The 27,950-nt window shown below is 44.8% G+C and overlaps 1 protein-coding gene across 3 annotated transcripts in view; it reads right to left on the bottom strand.

Moving 5' to 3' along the window:
* Positions 1-1,370: 1,370 nt before the first annotated feature.
* EEF1D (eukaryotic translation elongation factor 1 delta) overlaps positions 1,371-27,950 on the bottom strand; it is a 639,646-nt gene continuing 613,066 nt past the window's right edge. For all 3 annotated transcript variants that reach the window (XM_044067328.1, XM_044067326.1, XM_044067327.1), the window contains one exon: positions 1,371-1,477. In XM_044067328.1, coding sequence (XP_043923263.1) covers positions 1,439-1,477 — 39 coding nt within the window. In that variant the 3' untranslated portion in view covers positions 1,371-1,438. The remainder of the gene's footprint in view (positions 1,478-27,950) is intronic.

The following is a 27,950-nucleotide window of genomic DNA, read 5'->3' as shown; positions in this document are numbered from 1 at the left end:
AAGGGCTTCATACCCAAACTTGTCTTTTAGTCTGCTCAGCTCGAGCTACTTGATAGTTTAAGCATGTGGAAGGGGCCCTAAAGTTTGGCAGCTGGCTGGCCACTACATCCTTTGCAGGATATAACCCATACAGCTATGGCTACTGCAATGGCGACCAATACGAAGGACACAGCGGAGGATTAATGTAGCAGATGTTATGAAATGTCCAGCATGGATGTGAAGGCCTGCTTATGTTTATTTTACCCTCACCAGCAAGTAACTAAGTCAGTGACAGTGAAAGGGATAGACACCAAAGAAGGTTGTTGTCTCATATCTTGCACTCATGGATTTGAGGACCTCCTCTACCCAAAACAGGCGGGGGGGGGGGGCAGAACTAGAACTCTGGAACACACTAACAGTAGTTATAGGTACCAATAGTACCAGTGCTTTTGCATTTGTCAGCAAGTAATGGTAAAGATTATCCCGCACTAGTCAAGAGACAGTTCGTGGCCTGACAGGGTATAGAGGCCAACAGGAAAGATGGATTGTGAAGATAAAGGATGTTTTGATCACTATCTGGCCTCTTGATACTTTAGCTTCTCTCTCCTTTCTGACTCCCTCCTGGAACTTAAAACACAGTTCTTACCTGCTTTCATCTCCACTGCAGCTACCCTTCTATCTTTAAGGACTGAAGCTTTTTTTTCTACCTGTATCAAGTACTTTAGACAAAACTCTGGCAATTGTGGCATGCCTACACTTTGTGCTCCTTCCCTGGCTGCAGGGGCAGATTTAATGCAGGTCTCTCCTGGCCGATAATCCAGTGACTGTAAACACTTGGGAGGCTTTAGATTTTTCTGGAATTGAAAGCAGAATTTCTTTGTGAATGTCTTTACGATCAAGATTAGAACTAGGTGACTGACAAGAAAGAAACAGAAAAGTGGTGCTTCCTTCTAGACTAGTGCAGTAATGCCACAGCACATAATAGAAAGACACATACATGCCCTATATGTAGGCACTACAAATCGTGAACAGCTGTACTAAGGGTTCTCAAGACGATTTTAGCAGTTACTTCAAGGGATCCACTGCAAAGTGTAGGATTGAGCCTAAACAAATAAAATAGGCATCTGGCAAGAAAGCTACTGCAAAAATGTTACACTGAAACTTTTAGAGATGATCGAAGTTGTTAGATGTGATACAGCTAGTAGGTTCTCTCGTCAGAAAATGTTAAACAACAATAAACATGAACCATATTTCAGGTCATAAAATGCCATACAAAACTAAACACAAATTACCTACTCAAACTTCAAATGAGAAATAAGACTTGGCTGAACTGAACTTTACTGTAAAAATAAAGAAAATGCAAATTGTAAGACAGAACAGACGACCACAAATCCAAATAAAACTTTATTCTCACTCACTGAGCTTTATTAAATACAGTAATTGAAAAAATTATTTATCTTTAGATCTTGTTGAAAGCCGCAATGTCCATGCTTTGTACCTAGAAAGGAGAAAAAAATAAATCAGATATGCAAGTTTGGAGGTTACAGATACAATTAGATCTACAAAACTGAAGGTAACAGAAAAAAGATAAGTAAAGCTGAATGCACGAAAACAAGAAAGTTGGACATGCAAAACTGACAATAATAAACATGGCTAGTAACACCAAAACCATCAGTTAAGTGCCCTTATGCACATGGATGGCTAATCTTAAACACACAGAAAAGTCTATAGACACCAGTGGGATGAAGTGGTTGTCAGGTGGCAGCCTGGACTTAAGGCCCAAAATCAAAGACTTCCAGTTTGGATAGGGCAGAATAAAGAATGACTGCTTCATGAAAGCTTTTCTGCTAGGAAAAAAGTACAGTTTTGTACCTACCATAAATGTAGATGTTCGAGGATCCACATTGCTGCAGTCCTAACTATTGGGTAGTCCGCTGTCCAGTCGGCCCGAATACCAAAGTATATGGTTGACGTCGGTCAGGGCGCATTAGACTGACGTCAGTACGTCAGGGTACTAATGCGCATGACCGACGTCATATCCTCAGTCTTTTCTTGCCCCAGATGTCAGAAGACCCTAAAAAGACAAGGCCTAATATACCTACACCAAAAATATGTATAATATAGACAAAATCATCAGCATATAACCTCACCTACACAACCACCCCTAAACACAGAGGGGAAGGAGGGAGGGTAAATTGGACTGCAGCAATGTGGATCCTCGAACATCTACATTTATGGTAGGTACAAAACTGTACTATGTTCTTCGATCCACATTGCTGCAGTCCTAACTATTGGGTAGAATCCCAAAGCAGAGGTAAGGGAGGCTGGCAAATCATAAAGAAGCAGGAGCTGACAACATGCCTTGCAAAATAGCTGTGGCAAAACCAGCCCTAGACTTAGAGTAGAGAGGAAGGTGATAATGCTTAGAGAAAGTATGCACTGAACTCCAAGTAGCTGCCTCCAAAATATCCTTAGTTGCCACCCCCCTTAGAAATGCTGTTGAAGTGGCAGTAGCCCTAGTGGAATGAGGCCTAATCCCAGCTGGAATCTCCTTGCCATGATGGGAATAACAAAATGCAATGCAAAACCCAATCCACCTAGAAATAGTTTGTTTTGACACAGGCTTGCCCTGCGAACTCAAAGCAAAAGAAACAAACAACTGCTGAGACTGCCGAAAATCCTTAGTCCTGCTCAAATAATAACGCAATTGCCTGTGCACATCTAAAGTGTGCAAAATCTTTTCCCCTTTATTTTGGGGATCTGCATAAAAAGTAGGCAAATGAATAGTTTGGTTTAAAGCCACACTAGAAACCACCTTAGGCAGAAAAGAAGGATTAGTACGTAATGATACCCTATCCTTATGAAAAATCAAAAAAGGCTCAACCGCCATAAGGGCCTGTAACTCAGAAACCCTTCTTGCAGAAGTAATAGCCAACAAAAAAGCAGTCTTCCATGACAAGTATTTCAGTTCAGCAGTAGCTGCAGGCTCAAAAGGTTGTAGAGTAAGTTTCTCCAACACAAAATTGAGATCCCAAGCAGGAGTAGGAGCTCTCGTGGGGGTCTTATATTCTTTGCCCCTCTAAGAAATTGCTTGAACAAAGGATGTGAAAACAATGGTGGGTCACAATCATAGTGAGCTGAAATTGCTGCAGCATGAATCTTAATGGAAGAGAAAGACAAACCTTTGTCCAATAACTCAGTAAGATATTGAAGAGCCACACTCAAATTAGGCTCTGAAATCTCCAAATTCTTTGCTGCAGTCCAAAATAAAAATCTCTTCCATTTTTCTGCGTACACTTTCCTTGTACTAGGTCTTCTGGCTTCCATAATCACATTTAAAACTTGTTGAGGAAGTTGAGACCTGCTGTCTTTCAAAACAGAATATGCCAGGCTGTTAGATGAAGAGAGTGAAGCTTGACATTGAGCAGACGACCGTCCTTCTGAGACAACAGATGTGGAATCAAGGGTAAAGGCCATGGAGGCTTCTTTACCAGACTCCTCAGTAATGGGTACCAGTGCTGCCGAGGTCAATCTGGAGCTATTAAAATCATCCTTGGCTTGTCTTGTCTGACCTTTAGAAGCACCTTTGGAAGAAGAGGCAGAGGTGGAAACGCATACACATGAAGATTTTTCCAACTGAAAGAAAGAGCATCCACTTTCCAAGCTGTGTGATGAAACCTCTTTGTGCAAAACTTTGGCAGCTGGTGGTTCAGTGGAGAAGCGAACAGATCTATGTCTGGAGATCACCAGGACACTGTCAACTTTTGAAATACATGAAGATCCAGTTTCCACTCGTGGGGATCCATGATTTGTCTGCTTAACACATCTGCTAAGGAGTTCTGTGCTCCGGCAGAAACCTTGCCTGAAGAGTTAGTTGCAAGCTGAGCGCAGTCTCCCATAAAATCATTGCTTGCCTGCACAATGGGTAAGAATGTGTTCCCCTTGTTTGTTGATGTACCACATGACAGTTGTGTTGTCTGTTAGAATCAACACCTGCCCTGGAAGAAGTAACTCCTTGAAAGCCATTAATGCAAACTGGACTGCTAACATCTCCTTCATGTTGATATGTAGATGCTGTAGTCTGGCAGGCCACTTGTCTTGTATCCACTTTCCATGTAGATGAGCTCCCCAAGCAATGTCCGAGGCATCTGTCGTTAAAATCTGACTCGCCTCTGGCCGGGTCACAGAGAGTCCCTTGTTTAGGTGACATTCCTGAGCCCACCACAAAAATTCTTTTCGAAGGCAAGGTAGTATTTGAATGACAGTGTCCAAATCCTGGCAGTGCTGTGTCCATACATTTTTGAAATACCATTGTAGCTTCCTCATATGCAGTTTGGCATTGGGAAGCACCAGAATACAAGATGCCATGAACCCTAATGCTTGAAGGACTGTCCTTGCAGTCAGCACGGACTGATGAGATAGTTGATGGAAGTAAAGTGATAGACTCTTTTGTTTGTCCGGGGTTAAAAAGGCCATCTGGGCTGCTGTATTCAGTCTCACACCCAGAAAGCACATGTCTTGAGAGGGTACTAGACTGGACTTTATTTCGTTCACAGAATACCCTAGGCATCTTAGCACTGCTATAACATATTCCAGATGCTGTAGAAGGTCTTCCTTTTCTTGAGCCAGAATCAGGCAGTCGTCCAAGTAAGGATAGATTTGAATTCCTTGTAGCCTGAAGTAAGCTATCACTGGAGCCAGAACCTTTGTGAATACTCTGGGCGCAGTAGATAAGCCAAAGGGCAATGCAGAGAACTGATAATGAGAATTTCCAGCTCGAAACGCAGATACTTCCTGCAACTTAGTCTTATAGGCACATGAAGGTAAGCTTCCTTGAGATCTAAAGTTACCATCCAGTGATCTTTGCCCAGCAGAGGTAAAAGCTGTTGTAACGTCAACATCTTGAACTTGGGAATGTCCATATAAGTGTTGAGGATAGATAAATCCAAAATTGGTCTCCACGTGTTCCCCTTCTTTGGTACTAGGAACAGGCGAGAATAAAATCCTAGGCCCCTTTGTGATACAGGGACTGGCTGAATGGCCCCTATTTGGAGTAACTGAGAAATTTGCTTGTGTGCCTCTTTCCTTTGTGGAGGAGGAACGTCTGGCATGCCTTTGAAAGGAGGCAATGTATGGAAATAAAACCTGTAACCGTGGTGAATGATATCCAACACCCATCTGTCTTGAGTAATTAAATCCCAATTTTCTTTGAAAAGAGACAGTCTTCCTCCCAAAGGAGCTGCCAGACGAGAATCTACTGGCAGCTGAAAAGGCAGGTCATTGGGTCTGTTTACGAAAGGACTGACCCCTGCCCTCACCAGAAGTCTGAGCAGGTGAACGTTCTGTTCTAGGCCTAAAAGAACCTTGAGCTCTGCCCCTACCACGTCTAGACCTACCCCTAGACTGGGAATCATAAGCAGGATATGTCCATCCCTTAGTAGGCCAATTTCTACTAAACTGGTGGCTGCACCTGCAAAAATCTTTAACAGTTTGCATAGACTTAGCTTTGTCCTCCATTTTCTTTAAAACTGCTTCCACAGGCGAACCAAACAACACATCAGACTGTAAAGGAGCATCCAAAATCCGTGTCTTAACATGCTCAGCTAAATTCTGATCCCTCAACCAGGCATGCCTGCGAAGAACAGAACTAGTGGCAGCCACCCTCGAGGAGGCCTGTACAGCATCAAAACCACATTGCAAAGAATGCTTACCCACTTGTTCAGACACATGAACTAAATCCAGCAACTCTTTACACTCAATACCTTCCGCCAAAGCATCCACCTTAGATTTCAATTGTGAAAGGAGATAATTTTGATATTTTAGCATGTGAAACTGACAATTCAACGCCCTCATGGCTAAAGTGGAAGAAGTATACACTTTCTTTCCCCATCTATCCAAAGCCCTTGCCTCTTTATCAGTGGGAACAGGGTTTTAACAACAGAGGCCTTAACACCTTTAGGTCCCTGAGAAACAGTCTCGGGTCTGCCCTAGGACTCTTAAAAGATACTTATGAGCTTCAGGCACCCTATAGTACCTATCAGGTTTAACAGGAGCAGGAGGCAAGGAATCAGGGTTCAGGGAAGCCTCTGCAAAACATCTTCTACCACATTCAACACAGGAGGTATAGCTAAGGGCCTATGCTGAGGTAAAAACAAGAATTCCCTAAGCCTTTTCCTAGAATCAGAGTAATCTTGGCCTTCCCATTTAAAGTGCTCCCTCATGGAATGCAGAGTCTCTGAAAATGAGAAATCCATGGGAGGAGAAGCTGTAGGAGTGGAATCATCCACATCAGAATCAGAATAATGAGGATACTCCTGCAAGTCTTCCAGAAGACTCAGAAGCCTCTGAACACTGTTCAAAACTCTCAAACTCAGGTTCCACCCTAGGCCTCTTATCAGGAGGGCATAGAACCTCTAATCAGAGTAATTAAATCTTCTGCCATTTTAAGCATATGTTTCTTAGGCACAGAACCTGAAGTGCTAGGAGAAGCCCCACTGAAGCTAAACTTGGCCTACCTCTCAAAGAAGTTTTGGAAACAGAAGGAGAGGCTCTAACTACCTTGGGAAGAGAGGGAAGAACAGTTACCTGAGAAGCCCCTCAGCCTGGCCTACCTCCTGAGAAGGCACATCCTGCAATAGTAAAGTCTCTGCCTGAGGCTCCAAAGAAACTCCTGGCAAAACCTCTGGTTCCACTGAGCCTGCTAAAGAACCGGCGTCCAAGACTGCCGGTTCATCAACTCTAGGCTTCGCTGTTTTGTCCTTGCGCTTTTTGGACGAAGCGCCGGAGCATCCGGCGGCATTTTATAATTGCAACGCTTCCCAAACACTAACCTGGCACAGTCTAACCTTCTCTTAATAGTGCGTTTGTTAAATCTAGCACAAGAGCGGCATCCAACAACGTCGTGCTCAGGCCCTAAACAAGGTATACACAAGGTATGGTAATCCCTATGAGGTATCGGTTTCCCACAAGAAATACAGTTATTCACTTTTCTGACATCCGGTTAAATACTGAGGCAAGAAAAACCAAAATGTTCCCAACGGGTACTTAGCCAACTTTGATTCGGTCTGAAACTCCGGCTTCAGAAAATTTCAGAACGCCAACCTGCACTCGCAAAACTGCTTCTGCATCGGACCATGCGGCAAAAAAGACTGAGGATATGACGTCGGTCATGCGCATTAGTACCCTGACGTACTGACGTCAGTCTAATGCGCCCTGACCGACGTCAACCATATACTTTGGTATTCGGGCCGACTGGACAGCGGACTACCCAATAGTTAGGACTGCAGCAATGTGGAACGAAGAACATCAAGAGAGCCAGCATACTGGTATGATGGTACTTAACATAACAGTAGCTATTTGCATACAAGACAACTGCTGCATTGAATGCAGTATCTTGGGTTTTAACCACAGCCTAACATCCACCTTCTGATCAGATGTGTGCAGACATCCCCCTTGAAGTGTTGGGTTTCTATTTCCTCCTAGGGCATCACCCAAGGAGTGAAGTCTGCCCATCTTTTGGTAAACCCCCACTTTTTTTGTTAAGTAGAGGGTCACCAACAAATAAGTAGAGGGTCACCAACAAATGCTCCTGAGGTCCTCTTCGCAAACTCATCAGGGCCTGGTCAGAAATATTACCTTGTTCAAACAGTACAAAAAAATATTATACAGAAACTGAAAATGTACTTTTTCAGTGTATCTTGATATGCTGCATTATACCAAAGCAACAGTGTTAGCTCAAAGCAAGTCTTTCTTACAATTTTACCCCAAAATAGCCATGACTCACACTGCTAAACTTGTGTGATTCTGCCTGTTCTGTCTAGCTTTGTTCTCGCCACAGCCCAGACATAATACATCTTTTTCTAAACTGAGTTATGATGACAGTGTTGTGAGTCACTGACTTCTTAGATTATGTCTGGAAATATGTTATTGTTTATTTTTCAGTGAATGACTCAGTGCCAACTGTAAGCAGCTAAAAAGCATTTTAGGTTACATTTAAATTTTTTTTCAATACAAAGTGCTGGATTTTTGCCAAGTATTCAAATCTACAGTCCCAGACAACTTCCAGATCCTCCCCTACAATCCTTTGTATCAAGAGATGCCATGAGTCCATCAGCTCTGTTCATTCACCTATGACTGACAGTTGTTAGTTTAAAGAGCTGGTAAAACACGAGAAGACACTTAAATTTCCACACTGTCCTTAATATCAGCAACTACAAGAATAAAAGGAACTCTTTATAGGACAAAAATAAGAATGCCTGTCAGTCTGTTTATAAAACGTCACAGTGTAACTTCAGCATGACTTAATATGGATTCTTCATAAAAGACACCAATAACCAATGTTTTTAAGAGCTTTACTTCAGCTGCTGTGTGCTTTGTAACACACTGCTGACCTCAGGAAGATGCAGCCTGAGGATGTAAAACTGTGAAAGACGATCAACAGTAAAGATTGGACAGTGTGATGTCTATCTTCCTTTCTAACATGACAGGTAAATAAAAAATATATAGTGAACCTCTTCACGAACTGTGGCAGGGAAAAATAGACAAATAAAACGAAAGATGTATTTCTGGGCACTAAACTTCATCTAGGCATACCCCCCAACTGTACCGAATTGCTCAGTTTCTACCAAGTTTTTGGTCCAAATAATAAGGTGCCACAATTCCCGAATGGCACCCCTTCAGTTCTGATCTGTTTACAGTTTGATTTCATTTTTCGTGCTTTTGGGGCTGATGTCATCACATGCGTGATGATGTCAGCTCCATAAAGGCTACCAGCCTGTCGGAATTGAGCTCAAGGGGCTCACGTCACGCACGTATTTCCAGCTAGGCGTTCATGTTCAAATGCTCTGCCAGTGGGAACGGCACTTTGGTTATTTTATTCTCTTCTTGGAAAGGATTTATGTTATTCTCATCTTGAAAAGGATTTATATTCACACAAACAGAAGGGCTGGCTGGCCAAATGCGAGCAGGAAGGGACTTGAAGTAAGGAAACCTTTATTTTAAGGTGAAACAGGAAAACATTTATTTATGTTCAGAAAGGGCATTGGGCAGTTATTTTAGACAGGAACGGTGTGTTGTGTGTGTGTGTGTGTGTGTGTGTGTGTGTGTGTGTGTTTATGCATGAATAAATGTATGTATGTTATATGAGAGAGGAACGTTTGCACCTAGATTAACTAGAAGCTGCCTGATTTGGCTAAGAATGCCATAATTTTAGTACTGCCTTCAAATAACTTGGTATATTCTAAACCAAACTTTTGAGTTTAAGACTCAAATGCCTGCAAAGCAAATTAAAATGCTGCTACAAAATTCACCATTTGCTTCTGTCCAGAGGCCACAGTAGTCATTGTCAAGCATGTCCTGATTGGTTTGTTGGATTATGGTACCAGCCATTTATTTTTGCCAGTGCTTTACCATAAATTCTCTTTCATAAATCATACTCAGTATACTTGTAATCTTTGGTAGACTGAGGATTTTGTCAACCCATAGGCAGAGCAAAGCAAAACTGCATGACACTGGACAGAGTAAGATGAAATGCCATAAATTAAAGGCCTGATCTAAGACTTGAACCCCCTCATCTTTAAATGTGTAAGCCTCAATTACTTCTCTCTCTTACAGGCAGTTTTACAGTTATGTATGTATGTATGTACAAGAGATTTTTTCTTCTTATTAAACCAGTGGAATGTACTTGCCAAACAATGCATGAGTCTGTTTGAGGCCATATCCTTTTCTATTTGAGGGTACTCTGTCTGAAGCATCTTCCCAGACAGCAAAGTGACCTGAAAGGATTTATGACCAATTTGAAAAGTACAGTTGTGTACACTTACCATAAATGTAGATGTTCGAGTGTATTCACTGTTGCAGTCATCACACTTGGGTTATCTGCCTGCAGGTAGCTCTCAGTCGGCCCGAATACCAGAGTCTTAGTATGTCTGCGTCAGATGCTGTCACTTCTTCCATGATGTCAGGGGTATAAAACAGGCAGCCAACGCCATTACATCAGTTTTTCTTGCCCCAAATGTGAGAAGCCCCCAAAAAAGAAGCTGGTACATGGTGGGGAACACCACCAAGTAAAAAGTAAATACCAATGCCATTAGGAATAGCAATAGACAGGAGAGGTAGAAAGATAGAGAGAGCCAGGGGACTGGAGGGAGAGAAACCAAAACTGCAACAGTGAATACACTCGAACATCTACATTTATGGTAAGTGTACACAATTGTACTATGTTCTTTGTGTTTCACTGTTGCAGTCTTTTCAAAAGCACCTTGGGTAGTAGAGGAAGAGGTGGAAAGGCGTAAACTGTCCGTGCTGTCCAACTGAAAGAAAGGGCGTCCACTTTCCAGGCCTTTGGACAAAATGTCCTTGAGCAGAATTTTGTCAATTGGTGATTTTTGTGGGAGGCAAAGAGATCTATGTCTGGCCTTCCCCAGGCTTGGATTATCTTTGTAAACACTAGAGGATGCAACTTCCATTCGTGAGGGTCTGTCATATTTCTGCTTAGATTGTCTGCCAGCGTGTTTTCCATACCTGGCACGTACTGTGCTTGAAGCTCGATTTGCCATTCCAGAGCCCTGTTCCAAAGTGACATGGCCAGCCTGCACAGGGGGTATGAATGTGTTCCTCCTTGTTTGTTTATGCACCACATTACTGTGGTGTTGTCTGTTCTTATCAATAATTGCCCTGGATGCAGGAGGTACTTGAAAGCTGTAATTGCATTTATCACTGCTAGCATTTCCTTTTGATTGATGTGGAGGTGCTTTTCCTTTTGGGACCATTTGCCCTGAATGCACCTGTCTGTCATGTGTGCCCCCCAGGCGTAGTCTGAGGCGTCTGTTGTGATGACTTGATTTGCTTGAGGTTTGCAGAATGGTAGACCTGCGTTTGCTTGGCATGCTTGAGTCCACCATAGAAATTCCTTTTGCAAACATGGAATTAGTGGTATTATTGTTTCCAAACTGTGGCTGTGTTGAGACCATAGGTTTTTTAGGTACCATTGAAGTTTCCTCATATGCAACTTTGCACATGGGATTAGAAGAATGCAAGATGCCATGAATCCCAGAGCCTGCAGAATTTTCCTTGCAGTTAGCCTGGTACAATCTGCTAGTATCCTGAAGTACTGAGTTAATTGCCCCTGTTTTTCTGGCGTAAGACAGGCCATCTGGGAGTTTGTGTCCAAGTTGGCACCCAGGAAAATTATTTTCTGAGATGGTGTTAGCCTGGATTTCTCTTTGTTGACCGTGTATCCCAGAGAATTCAATAACTGTGTTACATAAGCCAGATGCTCCAGAAGTATGTGTTTGCTGTCCGCTTGGATCAGGCAATCGTCCAAACAAGGGTATATTTGTATCCCTTGAAGTCTGCAGTAGGCAATTACTGATGCCAGGCATTTCGTGAATACTCTGGGCGCAGCAGATAAGCCAAAGGCAATGCAGAGAATTGATAGTGGATTGAACCTGCAAGAAATCTGAGGTATCTTCTGCAGCTTTGTCTGATTGGGACATGCAGGTATGCCTCCTTGAGGTCCAATGTTACCAGCCAAGACCCCTTGCCCAGCATGGGAAGAAGCTGCTGTAAGGTGAGCATCTTGAATTTTGGTACGAGTAAAAATGTGTTTAGGATGGATAAGTCCAAAAAGGGTCTCCAATCGGTTCCCTTCCTTGGTACCAGGAATAGTCTGGAATAAAAACCTTGACCTTGTTCGTGAGTAGGTACCTCTTGAATAGCTTTCATGTCCATGAGCTTTGAAATTTGTATTTGAGCCTCTGCCCTTTGATTGTGTGGCAGGTTCGGCATGCCTCTCAGTTTTGGAAGAGTGTGAAAATGAAATCTGTAGCCTCTGTTTATAATGTCCAGGATCCATTTGTCTTTTGTGACAATATGCCAATTTTTTGAAAATAATGCCAGCTTTCCTCCCAAGGGTGCTGCCACTTGAGCCTTGTTTGGCATGCAAAGGGGAAAGTCATTGGGTTTGTTTTCTGTATTGCTGTGCACTGTCTTCTCCACCTCTTGATGCTGGAGGTTGCCACTGTCTGCCTCTATGATCCTTGAGATTGTCCTCTGCCCCTTGCGCGTCTGTATCTACCTCTTTGGGGCTTGTCCGTGGCTGGAAAGGACCAGTTTTTTGAAGGCCAATTTCTACTGAAACGTGGTGGTTGTACCTGTAGAAAAGCCTTAACAGTTTGCATAGATTTAGCTTTCTCTTCCATTTTCCTTAGTATTTCCTCAGCATTAGTACCAAATAATACAACCTTTTGTAAAGGAGCATCTAGTAATTTAGCTTTGGCATGATCAAGCAGGGTTTGTTCCCTAAGCCAGGCATGTCTACGAATGACTGATCCTGTAAAGTACAGTTTTGTACCTACCATAAATGTAGATGTTCGAAGATCCACATTGCTGCAGTCCTGACACTTGGGTAGTCCGCTGTCCCAGTCGGCCCGAATACCAAAGTATAAGGCTGACGTCGGTCAAGGCGCATTAGTCTGACGTCAGGACGTCAAGGTACAAATGCGCATGACCGACGTCATTTCCTCAGTCTTTTCTTGCCCCAGATGTCAGAAGACCCTAAAAAGATAAGGCCAAACCAAAAAACAACACACCAAACACACCTGTACCAAATATATGTACAATATATACAAAGTCTGAAAGGTACAATCCCACCCACACAACCACCCCTAAACATAGAGGGGAAAGAGGGAGGGTAAATTGGACTGCAGCAATGTGGATCTTCGAACATCTACATTTATGGTAGGTACAAAACTGTACTATGTTCTTCATCTCACATTGCTGCAGTCCTGACACTTGGGTAGAATCCCAAAGCAGAGGTAAGGGAGGATGGCAAATCACAAAGAAGCAGGAGCTGACAACATGCCCTGTAAAATAGCAGTGGCAAAACCAGCCCTAGATTTAGAGTAGAGGAAGGTGGTAATGCTTAGAGAAAGTATGCACTGAACTCCAAGTAGCAGCCTCCAAAATATCCTTAGTTGCCACCCCCCTTAGAAATGCTGTTGAAGTGGCAGTAGCCCTAGTGGAATGAGGCCTAATCCCAGCTGGAATCTCCTTGCCATGATGGGAGTAACAGAAAGTAATGCAAAACCCAATCCACTTAGAAATAGTTTGTTTTGACACAGGCTTACCCTGAGAACTCAAAGCAAATGAAACAAACAACTGCTGAGACTGCCTAAAATCCTTAGTCCTGCTTAAATAATAACGTAAATTGACTGTGTACATCAAAAGTGTGCAAAATCTTTTCCCCCTTATTTTGGGGATTTGCATAAAAGGTAGGCAAATGAATAGTTTGGTTTAAAGCCACACTAGAAACCACTTTAGGCATAAAGGAAGGATTAGTACGTAAAGACACCCTATCCTTATGAAAAATCAGGAAAGGCTCAACCGCCATAAGGGCCTGCAATTCAGACACCCTTCTTGCAGAGGTAATGGCTAACAAAAAAGCAGTCTTCCATGACAAATATTTCAATTCAGCAGTAGCTGCAGGCTCAAAAGGTTGTAGAGTGAGTTTCTCCAACACAAAATTGAGGTCCCAAGCAGGAGTAGGAGCTCTACGTGGGGGTCTTATATTCTTTGCCCTCTAAGAAATTGCTTGAACAAAGGATGAGAAAACAATGGTGGGTCACAATCATAGTGAGCTGAAATTGCTGCAGCATGAATCTTAATGGAAGAGAAAGACAAACCTTTGTCCAATAACTCAGTAAGATATTGAAGAGCCACACTCAAATTTGGCTCAGAAACATCCAAATCCTTTGCTGCACTCCAAAATGAAAATCTCTTCCATTTTCTGCGACACTTTCCTTGTACTAGGTCTTCTGGCTTCCATAATCACATTCAAAACTTGTTGAGGAAGCTGAGACCTGCTATGGTTCAAAACAGAATATGCCAGGCTGTTAGATGAAGAGAGTGAAGCTTGACATTGAGTAGATGCCCGTCCTTCTGAGACAATAGGTGTGGAATCAAAGGTAAGGGCCATGGAGGCTTCCTTACCAGACTCCTCAGCAATGGGTACCAGTGCTGCCGAGGCCAATCTGGAGCTATTAAAATCATCCTTGGCTTGTCTTGTCTGACCTTTAGAAGTACCTTTGGGAGGAGAGGCAGAGGTGGAAAGGCATACACATGAAGATTTTTCCAACTGAAAGAAAGAGCATCCATTTTCCAGGCTGTGTGATGAAACCTTTTCGTGCAAAACTTTGGCAGCTGGTGGTTTAGTGGAGAAGCGAACAGATCTATGTCTGGAGTTCCCCATGACACTGTCAATGTCTGAAATACATGAAGATCCAGTTTCCACTCGTGGGGAACCATGATTTGCCTGCTTAACACATCTGCTAAGGAGTTCTGTGCTCCTGGCAGAAACCTTGCTTGAAGATTCAGTTGCAAGCTTAACGCAGTCTCCCACAAAATCATTGCTTGCCTGCATAGAGGATAAGAATGTGTTCCCCCCTGTTTGTTGATGTACCACATGACAGTTGTGTTGTCTGTTAGAATCAACACCTGCCCTGGAAGAAGTAAATCCTTGAAAGCCAGTAAGGCAAACTGGACTGCTAACATCTCCTTCATGTTGATATGTAGATTCTGCAGTCTGGCAGGCCACTTGTCTTGTATCCACTTTCCATTCAGATGAGCTCCCCAAGCTGTGTCTGAGGCATCTGTCGTTAGAATCTGACTCGCCTCTGGCCGGGTCACAGAGAGTCCCTTGTTTAGGTGACATTCCTGAGCCCACCACAAAAATTCCTTCTGAATGCAAGGAATTATTTGAATGACAGTGTCCAAATCCTGGCAGTGCTGTGTCCATACATTTTTGAGATACCATTGCAGCTTCCTCATATGCAGTTTGGCATTGGGAAGCACCAGAATACAAGATGCCATGAACCCTAAGGCTTGAAGGACTGTCCTTGCAGTCAGCCCGACTGATGAGATAGTTGATGGAAGTAAAGAGAAAGATTCTTTTGTTTGTCCGGGGTTAAAAGGCCATCTGGGTTGCTGTATGCAGTGTCACACCCAGAAAGCACATGTCTTGAGAGGGTACTAGACCGGACTTTACTTCGCTCACAGAATACCCTAGGCATCTTAGCACTGCTATCACATATTCCAAATGCTGAAGAAGAACGTCCCTTCCTTGAGCCAGAATCAGGCAATCGTCCAAATAAGGATAGATTTGTATTCCTTTTAGCCTGAAGAAAGCTATCACTGGAGCCAGAACCTTTGTGAATACTCTGGCAGTAGATAAGCCAAAGGGCAATGCAGAGAACTGATAATGAGAATTCCCAGCTCGAAAACGCAGATATTTTCTGCAAATTAGTCTGATAGGAACATGAAGGTAAGCTTCCTTGAGATCCAAAGTTACCATCCAGTGATCTTTGCCCAGCAGAGGTAAAAGCTGTTGTAACGCCAACATTTTGAACTTGGGAATGTCCAGATAAGTGTTGAGGATAGATAGATCCAAAATTGGTCTCCACGTGTTCCCCTTTTGGTACTAGGAACAGGCGAGAATAAAATCCTAGGCCCCTTTCTGGCACAGGAACCGCTGAATGGCCCCTATTTGGAGTAACAGAGAAATTTGCTTGTGAGCCTCTTTCCTTTGTTGAGGAGGAATGTCTGGCATGCCTTTGAAAGGAGGCAAGGTATGGAAATAAAACCTGTAACCGTGGTGAATGATATCCAATACCCATCTGTCTTGGGTAATTAAACTCCAGTTTTCTTTGAAAAGTGCCAACCTTCCTCCCAAAGGTGCTGCCAGACGAGATTCTGGCAGCTGAAAAGGCAGGTCATTGGGTCTGTTTACGAAAGGACTGACCCCTGCCCTCACCAGAAGACTGAGCAGGTGAACTCCCTGTTCTAGGCCTAAAAGAACCTTTAGCTCTGCCCCTACCACGCCTAGACCTACCCCTAGACTGGGAATCATAAGCAGGATATGTCCACCCCTTGGTAGGCCAATTTCTACTAAACTTGGAGGCTGAACCTGCAAAAATCTTTAACAGTCTGCATAGACTTAGCCTTGTCTTCCATTTTCTTTAGAACTGCTTCCACAGGCGAACCAAACAACACATCAGATTGTAAAGGAGCATCTAAAATCCTTGTCTTCACATGCTCAGCTAAATTCTGATCCCTCAGCCAGGCGTGCCTGCGAAGAACCGAACCAGTGGCAGCCACCCTCAAAGAGGCCTGCACAGCATCAAAACCACATTGCAAAGAATGCTTACCCACCTGTTCAGAAACATGAACTAAATCCTGCAACTCTTTACACTCAATACCTTCCGCCAAAGCATCTACCTTAGACTTTAATTGTGAAAGGAGATAATTTTGGTATTTCAACATATGAAACTGGCAATTCAAAGCTCTCATGGCCAAAGTGGAAGAAGTATACAGTTTCTTTCCCCATCTATCCAAAGCCCTTGCCTCTTTATCTGGAGGAACAGGATTTTTAACAACAGAAGCCTTAACACCTTTAGGCCCCTGTGAAACAGTTTCTGGGTCTGCCCTAGGACTCTTAAAAGATACTTATGAGCTTCAGGCACCCTATAATATCTATCCGGTTTTACTGGAGCAGGAGGCAAAGAATCAGGGTTCAGAGAAGCCTCTGCAAAAACATCCTCTACCACATCTAGAACAGGAGGTATAGCTAAAGGCCTATGCTGGGGTAGAAACAAAATTCCCTCAGCCTTTTCCTGAATCAGAGAAATCCTGACCTTCCCATTTAAAATGCTCCCTCATGGAATGAAGAGTCTCTGAAAATGAAAAATCCTCAGGGGGAGAAGCAGAAGGAGTAGAATCATCTACATCAGAATCAGAGTAAGGGGAATACTCCTGCAAGTCTTCAGGCGAAGACTCAGAAGCATCCGAACACTGCTCAAAACTCCCAAGCTCAGGTTCCACCCTAGGCCTCTTATCAGGAGGGGGCATAGAACCTCTAATCATTGTAATCAAATCTTCTGCCATCTTAAGCATATGCTTCTTAGGTACAGACCCTGAAGAACTAGGGTAACACCTGAAACAAAACCTGGCCTGCCCCTGGGAGAAGCCTTGGAAACAGCAGGAGGGCCTAACCACCTTAGGAAGGGAGGGAAGAACAGCTACCTGAGAAGCCCCTTCCGCCTGGCCTACCTCCTGAGAGGTCACATCTTGCAGTACTAAAGTCTCTCCCTGGGATTCCAAAGAAATTACTGGCTGAACCTCTGGCTCCACCGAGCCCTCTAAAGAACCGACGTCCGCACGGACGGTTCTTCCAGCCTAGGCTTTGCTGTTTGTCCTTGCGCTTTTTGATGAAGCGGGCCGGAGCATCCGACGGCATTTTATAATTACACCGCTTCCCAAAACTAACCTGGCACAATCTAATCTTCTCTTTATAGTGCGTTTGTTAAATCTAGCACAAGAGCGACAGCCAACCACGACGTGCTCAGGCCCTAAGCAAGGTATACACAAGGTATGGTAATCACTATGAGGTATCTGTTCCCCACAAGAAATACAGTTATGCACTTTTTCTGACATCCGTAAAATACTGAGGCAAGAAAAACCAAAATATTCCCCAACGGGTACTTAGCCAACTTGGATTCGGTCTGAAACTCCGACTTCGAAAATCTCAGAACGCCAACCTGCACTTGCAAAACTGCTTCTGCATCGGACCATGCGGCAAAAAAGACTGGGGAAATGACGTCGGTCATGCGCATTTGTACCTTGACGTCCTGACGTCAGACTAATGCGCCTTGACCGACGTCAGCCTTATACTTTGGTATTCGGGCCGACTGGGACAGCGGACTACCCAAGTGTCAGGACTGCAGCAATGTGAGATGAAGAACATCTGCAGCTCTACTTGAGGCCTCTAGAGCATCATAACCACATTGTAAGGTGTGCTTACCCACTTGTTCTGCACTATGCATCATATCCTGCAACTCCTTCAGATCTGGTTGTTCAGGTTGTTTCATTTTATTCTTTAATTGTGATAACAGAAACTGCTGATATTTAAGCATATGGAACTGACAATTTAAGGCCCTCATGGCTAGAGTGGCCGAGGTATATGCATTTTTCCCCCACCTTTCTAAGGATCTAGACTCTCTTTCGGAAGGTAATGGATTCTTAGCAGTAGAGGCCTTCATTCCCTTGGGGCCCTGAGAAATGGTTTCTGTGTCAGCATTATGGATTTTGTAAAGAAATTGGTGTGAGTTAGGAACTCTGTAGTACCTATCAGGCTTGACTGGGGCTGGAGGCAGGGAATCCGGATTAAGGCAAGCCTCCGAATAAACATCATCAAGTATGTCCAAGACAGGAGGTATCGCCAGAGGTCTGTGCTGAGGTAGCAGAAGAAATTCCCTAAGCCTTTTCTTTGAATCTGAAAAATCCTGGCCTTCCCAGTGGAAGTGATTCCCTCAGGGTATGTAAGGTTTCCCCGAATGAGAAATCCTCTGGGGGGGATACAGAAGGAATGGACTGTTCTGCATCAGAATCTTCAAAAGGAGTACAAATGCTCCTCTTCATCAGAATGTTCTGAAATAATGGAGCCCTGGTCAGAAGAGGGAGATTCTTCCTCCACTCTGGGTCTCTTGTCCGGTGGGGGTTGGGAACCCCTGATAAGAGTAATTAAATCCTCAGCCATTTTGAGCATCTGCTTTTTAGGCATGGGGCCTGGAGATGGGCCCTGTGCAACAGGGCCTCTGGGAGTGCATGGCTGATTTAGACTTAGTAAAGGCCTTGATGGAAAAGGAAGAAGAAGGTCTGAAGACACCATGGGTGGAAGTAGACCTGTCCACATTAAGAGGCTCAACACTCACAGTGGCTTTGGTAGCTGTAGTCAGGGAGTGGGCCGAGGAACCTGCGGTCTTGGTTACAGAGGACACCTCCAGAGAAGTGTCGTCGGTGGTCAGGGGCTGCGTAGGCGCCTCACTAAGAACCGGACCACGTGTAGCCGGTTTTGGCGTGGTGTTGGTGGAGACCGCGGACCTCGCGTGTCGGTCTTTGTCCTTGCGTTTTTTGGACAAAACGGTAGTCGGAGTCTCCGACGACATTTTATAGTTAAAAGCTTTACCAAAAAAGTGCTGGGCGAACTCCGCCCGACGCTTAATAGTGCGTTTATTAAAAGTAGCACAAAAGCGACAGCCCGAGACGTCGTGGTCTGGGCCTAAACAAGGAATACAGAGGGAATGGAAATCCTTATGCGGTATTTGCTTCCCACAAGAAATACAATTGTTAACTTTGTCTGACATCGGTCAGAGGCAAGAAAAGTTTCAACAGGGTACTTAGCTTTAAAGAAGACTTCGGTTTCCAAATTTTTGTAATTTCAGGAGCTGGCCGACCGGCACTTGCGAACTGCTTCTGCTTCGGGCACCGAGCGGCAAAAAAGACTGAAGAAAATGGTGTCGGCTGTGTCTTATATACCCTTGTCGCACTGACGTCAGGGAAGAAGGCGACAACAACCGACGCTGGACCTAGACTTTGGAATTTGGTCGACCGAGGACCCGCCTGACGGCAGGAGAACCCATCTGTAATGACTGCAGCTGTATGCACAATGAACATCCAGGACTGCAACAGTGAATACACTCGAACATCTACATTTATGGTAAGTGTACACAACTGTACTATGTTCTTTGTGTTTCACTGTTGCAGATCATCACACTTGGGCTGATTCCCAAAGCTGAGGAAGGGTGGAGGCAGTTAAGAAGTGTTAGGGCAGGCTAGTAGGCCTTGCAAGACTGCTGTAGCAAATCCAACCCTGGATTTAGAAAAGATAGGTATGTGGTAATGCTTGGTGAAGGTGTGTACAGAACTCCAGGTTGCAGCTTCCAGAATGTACCTGGTAGGGACTCCCCTGAGAAATGCTGTAGAGGTGGAAGTAGCCCTAGTGGAATGTGGTCTGACCCCCTGTGGGGTTGGTTTTACATGGTGCTTGTAGCAGAAACGGATGCAATGTGCTATGCATTTGGAAATGGTTTGTTTTGAAATGGCCTTACCCTGTGCCCCTGTAGCAAAGCTGACTAGCAGTTGGTTAGATTTTTTGAAAGGCTTAGTCCTGTCAAGGTAGAACCTGAGCTGTCTGTGCACGTCCAAGGAGTGCAGGATCCTTTCCCCTTTACTCTGAGGATTAGGGAAGAAAGCTGGCAAATGGATGGATTGGTTTAGAGCCATACTGGACACCACCTTAGGCATAAAGGACGAGTTAGTCCTGAGGGAAACCCTGTCAGCATGGTAAATGAAGGGTTCCACAGCCATTAGTGTCTGTAATTCAGACACTCTTCTTGCTGATGTTATGACTAAAAGCAAGGCTGTTTTCCAAGACAGGAATTTTAACTGCTGAGGCAGCAGGTTCAAAAGGGGGAAGCGTGAGCATTTCCAGTACAAGGTTAACGTCCCAGGCAGGGTTGGGTGCTCTCCTAGGGGGCCTTAACTTGTTAGCCCCTCTCACGAACTGTTTGATGAGAGAGTGAGAAAACAGAGGTGGCTCAGTATTATAATGAGCTGAGATGTCAGAGGTATGAATCTTAATGAAGGAGAAGGATAGGTCTCTGTGAAGTAGCTCTGCTAGGTAATCCAGGATTAGAGATAAGGAGGGCACTGCTGTGTCTTTCCCTTGAGACTGATTCCAAGAACAATATCTTTTCCACTTTTCAGCACAGGATTTCCTAGTACTAGGCCTTCTCAAGAATGACATCCAGCACCTGTTTGCTGAGGGTTGCTGGTGGGGTATTCAAGGGATAAGCCAGGCTGCAAGGTTTAGGGTTTGCAATTGTGGATGCAAAATCTGTCCCTCCTGCTGAGACAGCAAGGTAGGAGTCTGATGAAGGTGCCACGGTGGCAGTGCTGTCAGGCTGCGTAAGAGTGGGTACCAGTGCTGGTGTGGCCAGTCTGGGGCAATAAGAATTGCCCTTGGCCTGTCTTGTTTTATCTTAAGTAGTACTTGAGAGAAGAGGCAGGGGGGGGGAGGCATAAATTGAGAGGTTTTCCCATTGAAAGGAAAGAGCATCCACCTTACAGGCCCTGCTGTGAGGGTTCCTGGTGCAGATTTTGCTCAACTGGTGGTTCTCGGGGGAGGCAAAGAGGTCCACCTCCGGTGTTCCCCCACCTCTGGATCACAAGGTTGAAGGTGCCGGGCTCCAATTTCCACTCGTGTGGGTCTAGGAGATTTCTGCTTAAGTAGTCTCCCAGTGAATTTTGTTTGCCTGGCAGGAACTGTGCTTGTAGATGGACTTGGTTGCTCACGCCTGTGTTTCACAGGGCCATGTCTAACCTGCAGAGTGAGTAAGAATGGGTTCCCTCCTGCTTGTTTATGTACCACATAACTGTTGTGTTGTCTGTTTTTATAAGCAGTTGTCCTGGAAGTATTAGGTATTTGAAGGTTGTCAGAGCATTCTGTACAGCTAGCATCTCTTTTTGATTGATGTGCAGGTGAATCTGGCCTGGGCTCCAGTGGCCCTGAATGCATTTGCCTGCCAAGTGAGCCCCCCATGCATAGTCTGATGCATCTGTTGTCAGGGTTTGGGCGGCAAGGGGTTGAGTGAAAAGCAGTCCCTTTTTGTGGTTGCATGCTTCTGCCCACCAAAGGAACTCTGCCCTTAGACAAGGTATGATAGGAATAACTGTTTCCAGGTCCTGAGAATGTTGGCACCAAAGACTTTTTAAGTAGCACTGAAGTTTCCTCATATGCAGTCTTGCATATGGAATTAGCAGAATACATAAGGCCATGAACTCTAGGGCTTGCAGTATTTTTCTGGCTGAAAGCTGAATTTTGGTGGCCATTTGTTTGAAGTAGTTTGTCAGATAGACCTGTTTTTCTGAAGTGAGAAATGCCATCTGGGAAGTTGTGTCCAAGCTTGCTCCCAGGAATACAATCTTTTGACTGGGTACCATTGTGATTTCTTTTCGTTGATGGCGTACCCCAATGAAGTGAGAAGGCTTTTTACAAATGCCAGGCGCTGAAGAAGCAATTCCTGACTGTCCGCCTGAATTAGGCAGTCGTCCAAGTATGGGAAAATTTGGATATTTCTCTGCCTGCAGTATGCAATGGCTTGCGCCAGGCACTTTGTGAATACTCTGGACGCGTAGATAAGCCAAAGGGAAGTGCAGAGAACTGATAGTGCATAGAGCCAACCCTGAAACGTAGACATTTCCTGCATGCCTCCCTTATGGGGATGTGCAGATAATAACCAGGCATCCTTAGCTAGCATAGGGAGAAGCTACTGCAGGATAAGCATCCTGAATTTTGGGCTCACCAGAAAGGTGTTGAGAATTGAAAGATCCAGTATTGGGCACCAAGAGCCCTTCTCTCTGGGCACCAGGAAATGTCTGGAGTAGAAACCCTGATCCCTTCGTTCTACTAAAACAGGTTGAATAGCTCTGATATCGAGCAGGGAAAGTGCTTGCTTTTGAGACTCTGACGACTGGTTTGGAGGAAGGTCGGGAAACCCTCTTGGGGTTGGCACTGAATGGAAGGAGAATTTGTACCCCAGGATACAATATTTAGGACCCATCGGTCCTGAGTAATGGACATCCAGTTTTTTGCATGAAGGGCAAGTTTTCCTCCTAGGGGCACAAGTAATTGGGCAGGGCTGGGAAGGATAATTGAAAAGTCATTGTGAACTTTTTCCATATGGGGACGGCTTACCACTCCCTGTTTTCGGGGTGGGGGCACTCCACTGTTTAGATCTCTGCATACCCTGGAACTGTAGTCTGGGTGGCCTATTTCTCCTGGGTCTGGTCTGAGAAGGCCTGGAAGGGGCTGGAAAGGACCAGTTTTTAGAAGCCCAATGCCTACTGAATCTAGGTGGTTGCGCTTGTAAGAATTCTTTGATAGTTTGCATAGGTTTAGCTTTTTCTTCCATCTGTTTAAGAACAACTTTTGCTTTGGTGCCAAACAAACAGCCCTTATTTAAAGGAGTGTCTAAGTAATTTGGATTTGACATGATCTGGTAAGCTTTGTTCCTTCAGCCAAGCATGCCTTCTCAGTACAAACCGAGTGACTGCAGCCCTGCAAGATGCTTCTAGGGGATCAAAGCCACACTGCAAAGTATGCTTACTAACTTGTTTTGCAGAATGCATTAGCTCTTGTAAGTATTTCTGCATAATCTGGAAGTAATACCATGTTTTGTTGAATTAGTTCCATAATATGTTACTGATATCAACATGTGAAACTGGCAATTCAATGCCCTGATGGCGAGAGTTGCAGAGATACATACCTTCTTAACCCATCTGTCTAAAGCTCTGGAATCCCTGTCTGAAGGGGTAGGATTTTTGGCTGTAGTAGCCTTAAATACCTTTAGGTCCCTGAGAAATGGTCTTTGGATCCGCAGTAGGATTCTTGAAGAGAAATGTGTGGGAATCATGTACTCTGTAGCACCTGTCAGGTTTCATAGGGGCCGGGGGTAATGTATCTGGAGTAAGACTGGATTCCATAAAAATATCATCTACAACATCCAGGACAGGGGGTATAGCTAGAGGACTGTGCTGAGGCAACTCTAAAAATTCTCAGAGGCTCTTTTTGGACTGAGGGTAGTCTTGGCATTCCCAGTGGAAATGCTCTCTTAAAGTATGCAAGGTTTCACCAAAAGAAAAATCCTCTGGCGGGGAGGCAGAGGGAATGGATTCCTCTGCATCTGAATCATCATAGGCTGATAAGGACATGTCTTGATAACCAGAAGGGTCAGTCATCAGACTCCTGGTCTGTAGAATCAGAAGGAAACTAAATTCTTTGTCTCTTGGCAGGGGTCTTCAGCAATTCTAAGCATTTGTTTTTGTGGCATAGGCTATTGAGCATGCGCTTTGGTCTGTTTTCTAGGCATAGTGAGTAGTCTGGGCCTAAGAAATGTGGTCGTTTTGGCTAAAAACAAAGTAGTCTGTTTGATTCGAACATCGGTAGGACAGAATACACCCTCAGAAGCCGATGCCTGCACAGTGGCTCTGGACTCATCGAAGGTAGAGACATCAGCAGGTTCCATAGTCGAAGATTTTGTGGCATACTGGACTCTGAATGGGTCTCAGCACAGGCCTGTGAATTAAGCGCGCATCAGGGGCTGCAAAGGCGCCTCATTGAGTACCGGCAGACTGGTGACTAGCTTAACGGAAGCGTCGGCAGTTTTGGACCTACACGGTCTCTGTCTTTATCTTTGTTTTTTCGGAAGATCAGTAGTCGGATGGCTTATCAAAGCCATTTCGGAATACGGGGAACAAGAGCGAAAAAATTTAGTGACAAAGATAGCCCGAAGACGAATCGTTCTGGCGTTAAACAAGGCACAAAACCGACAGCGAAGGACGTTGTGGTCTGGACCTAAACAGGTGACACAGTAAGAATGAAAATCTCTGAAGTATTTGCTTTTCACAGGCAAGACAATTGTTAACTTTTTCTGACATTGTTGAGAGCAAGAAAAAAAGTTCCCCAACGGGGTACTTAGCTTTAGAAGACTTCAGGATTATAAACTCGAAAATGAAAATTTCAGGTAGCGGCCGACCAGCACTTGCGAACTGCTTCTGCTTCGGGCTCCTCCATGGTGAGAAAGACTGATGTAATGGCGTTGGCTGCCTGTTTTATACCTCTGATGACCTGACGTCATGGAAGAAGCGACAGCATCCAACACAGAAATACTAAGACTCTGGTATTCGGGCTGACTAAGGGCTAACTGCAGGCAGATAACCCAAGTGTGATGACTGCAACAGTGAAACATGAAGAACATTGCTACCTTATTATGAGGGTCAGATGATGTGAGACAGTCATGTGAATTTCACAGAATTTCCTTCATTTCACAATCATATTATTTCATATGCCAGAAAGTACAGTTGTGTACATTTACCATAAATGTAGATGTTCGAGTGTATTTACTGTTGCAGTCATCACATTTGGGTTATCCCTGCCAGGGTAGCTCTCAGCCAGCCCGAATACCAGAGGCTTAGTATTTCTGCATCGGTTGCTGTCGCTTCAGGACGGACATCAGGTTGTCAGTAGTATAAAGTAAGGCATCCGACACCATTACATCAGTTTTTCTTCCACTGTCAGGAGCCCCCAAGTGGGAGAAAAGATATGGTGGAAGAACCACACCAGTAGAAAGTAAATACCAAAACGTTCCTTGTAAGGAGAGAGAGAGAGAGAGAAGAGCGGGATGGCGTGAGGGAAACCAGGACTGCAACAGTGAATATACTTGAACATCTACATTTATGATAAGTGTACACAACTGTACTATGTTCTTCGTGTTTCATTGTTGTAGTCATCACATTTGGGTTGATTCCCAAAGCTGAGGAAGAGGGTGGAGACAGTCAAGGAGACTGAAGGCTGACTAGGATGCCCAGTAAGACTGCAGTGGCAAAGCCTGCCCTGGATTTGGAGAAGATAGGCAGGTGGTAATGCTTGGTGATGGTGTGAACAGATGTCCATGTGGCAGCCTCCAGGATGTCCCTGGAGGGGACTCCTCTGAGGAAAGCTGCAGAGGTGGAGGCTACTCTGGTAGAGTGAGTCCTGACCCCCTTAGGGGGGAGGTTTTCTGTGTTGCTTGTAACAGAAATGGATGCAGTGTGCTAACCATTTGGAAATGGTTTGTTTGGAGATGGCTTTGCCCTCTGCCCCTGCAGCAAAGCTGAACAGTAATTGATCAGTCTTTCTGAATGATTTAGTCCTGTCTAGATAGAATCTGAGCAGTCTGTGCACATCTAGATAATGCAGGATCCTTTCCCCCTTGTTTTGTAGGTTAGGGAAAAAGGTGGGCAAATGAATGGACTGATTGAGAGCCACAATGGACACCACTTTGGGCATGAAGGATGGGTTTAGTCCTGAGGGACAACCTGTAAGCGTGGAAGATGATGAAGGGCTCTACAGCCACGAGTGTTTGTAGTTCGGAGACTCTTCTGGCTGAAGTGATGGCCAGAAGCAAGGCTGTCTTCCAGGAGAGAAACTATAACTCTGCTGAAGATGCTGGTTCAAAGGGGGGCAGGGTGAGCTTTTCCAACAAAAAGTTTAGGTCCCAAGCTGGGGCAGGTGCTCTTCTGGGTGGCCTCAAGTTGCTAGCCCCTCTTAGGAACTGTTTGAGCAGAGGGTATGAGAAAAGTGGGTGCTCAGTGTTGAAATGAGCAGAGATAGCAGAGGCATGAATTTTTATACAGGAAAAGGAGACACCACTGTGTAGCAGGTCAGCTAGGTAATCCAGGATGACAGGTAGGGAAGGCTGTGCCATATCGGCTCCCTTAGCCTGAATCCAGGTGCAGAAGCTTTTCCATTTGTCAGCATAAGACTTTCTAGTGCTAGGGCGTCTAGCCTCACATATAACATCTAGAACCTGTTTACTGAGATTGGCAGATTGATCAGTGGTCATGGAATAAGCCAGGCTGACAAATTGAGGGTCTGCAATTGGGGATGCATGAATTCTCCTTCCCTCTGGGTCAGGAGGGTTGGGGTCAGAGGGAGATGTCATGGTGGGACAGGCTGCGCAGCAGTGGGTACCAGTGCTGGCGAAACCAGTCTAGAGCAATCAGAATTGTCCTTGTTTTTTCCTCCCTTATTTTGAGCAGTACACTGGTGATGAGAGGTAGTGGGGGAAATGCATAGACCGAGAGGCTGACTCACGGGAAGAAAAGGGCATCCACTTTCCAGGTTATGCAGTGAGGTTCCCTGGTGCAGAACTTGCTCAGCTGATGGTTGGTGTGGGAAGCAAAGAGGTCAACCTTCGGGGTGCCCCACTTCTGAGTTATTAGGGTGAAGGTTCTTTTGGTCTAGCTGCCACTCGTGTGAGTTCAGAAGTTTTCTGCTTAAGTTGTCTGCTAGGGAGTTTAGAGAGGCCTGGCAGGAATTGTGCTAACAGGTGGAGTTGCACAGGAGAGGCTGTGCGCCAAAGGGTCATGGCCAGACTGCATAGAGTGGAGGAGTAAGTCCCTCCCTGCCTGCTGATATACATCACAGTGATGCTGTCTGTGTTGATCAGGAGAGTCCAAAGGGAGAGAAGGGGCCTGAAAGCTATCAATCTGTGCTGGACAGCTACCATCTCTTTTTATTTGAGGAGTTCCATGGTATGTTGCTGAAATGTTAGCATATGGAACTGACAATTTAGTGCTCTGATAGCAAGAGTAGCAAAGGTGTATACTTTTTTTACCCCATCTGTCTAGAGCTCAGGATTCCCTATCTGGGGAGGTGGGATTCTTAGCAGAAGTTGCTTTAATTCCTTTAGGCCCTTGAGAAGTTACCTCAGGATCAGCAGTAGGATTTTTGAAAAGAAATTTGAGAGTCAGGGACTCTGTAATACCGGTCAGGTTTTCAGAGAGCAAGAGGAAGGGTGTCAGGAGTCAAACTAGAGTCCATGAAAACATCATCCACAACAACCAGGACTGGGGGAATGGCCAGGGGTCTGTGCTGTGGAAGATCTAAGAATTGTCCGAGTCTCTTCATTCCCACTGGAAATGCTCCCTTAAGGTATGAAGGGTTTCCCCAAAGGAAAAGTCCTCAGGTAGAGAGGCTGAAGGAACGGATTCCTCTGCATCAGAATCCTCACAGGCAGAGAGGGGTTGCATTTCTTCATATTCAGATGCATCAGAATCATCAGGCTCCTGTTCAGATAAAACTACTGGGGACCAATCTCTATCTTTTGGAAGGGGTAGCTTGGCTTCCCCTGATAAGCATGATAAGGTCTTCCGCCATTTTAAGCATTTGAGACTGAGGCAAGAAGGAAGGTGCCTGAGACTGGGTTGTCTGTTTCTTGGGTGTGGTTCGTACCCTGGGCCTTAGAAACTTGGTAGTTTTCGAAAGAATGGTAGATGTGAAATAAGTCATCAGTTTGTGTCCAGAATCGGTAGTGCAAAGTACTTCCTTGGAAGCCAGCGCCTGCTCAGTGGCTCCGGACCCATCCAAGGTAGGGACAACTGCAGGATCCTTAGTCAAAGAAGAGTTTTGCAGCACACCGGACTCTGAAAGGGTCTCGGCAGTGGCCTGCGAATCCAAAGAAGCAGGCATCAGGGGTTGCGAAAGCGCCTCACTGAGGACCGGAGAATTGACGACTAGCTTAACGGAAGCATCTTCG

The sequence above is a fragment of the Protopterus annectens genome, chromosome 3.part1, assembly GCF_019279795.1.
Source record: "Protopterus annectens isolate FY-2018-M chromosome 3.part1, PAN1.0, whole genome shotgun sequence".
In the NCBI taxonomy this organism is placed as follows: Eukaryota; Metazoa; Chordata; order Ceratodontiformes; family Protopteridae; genus Protopterus; species Protopterus annectens.
This window is presented reverse-complemented; position numbering and strand designations above follow the sequence as displayed.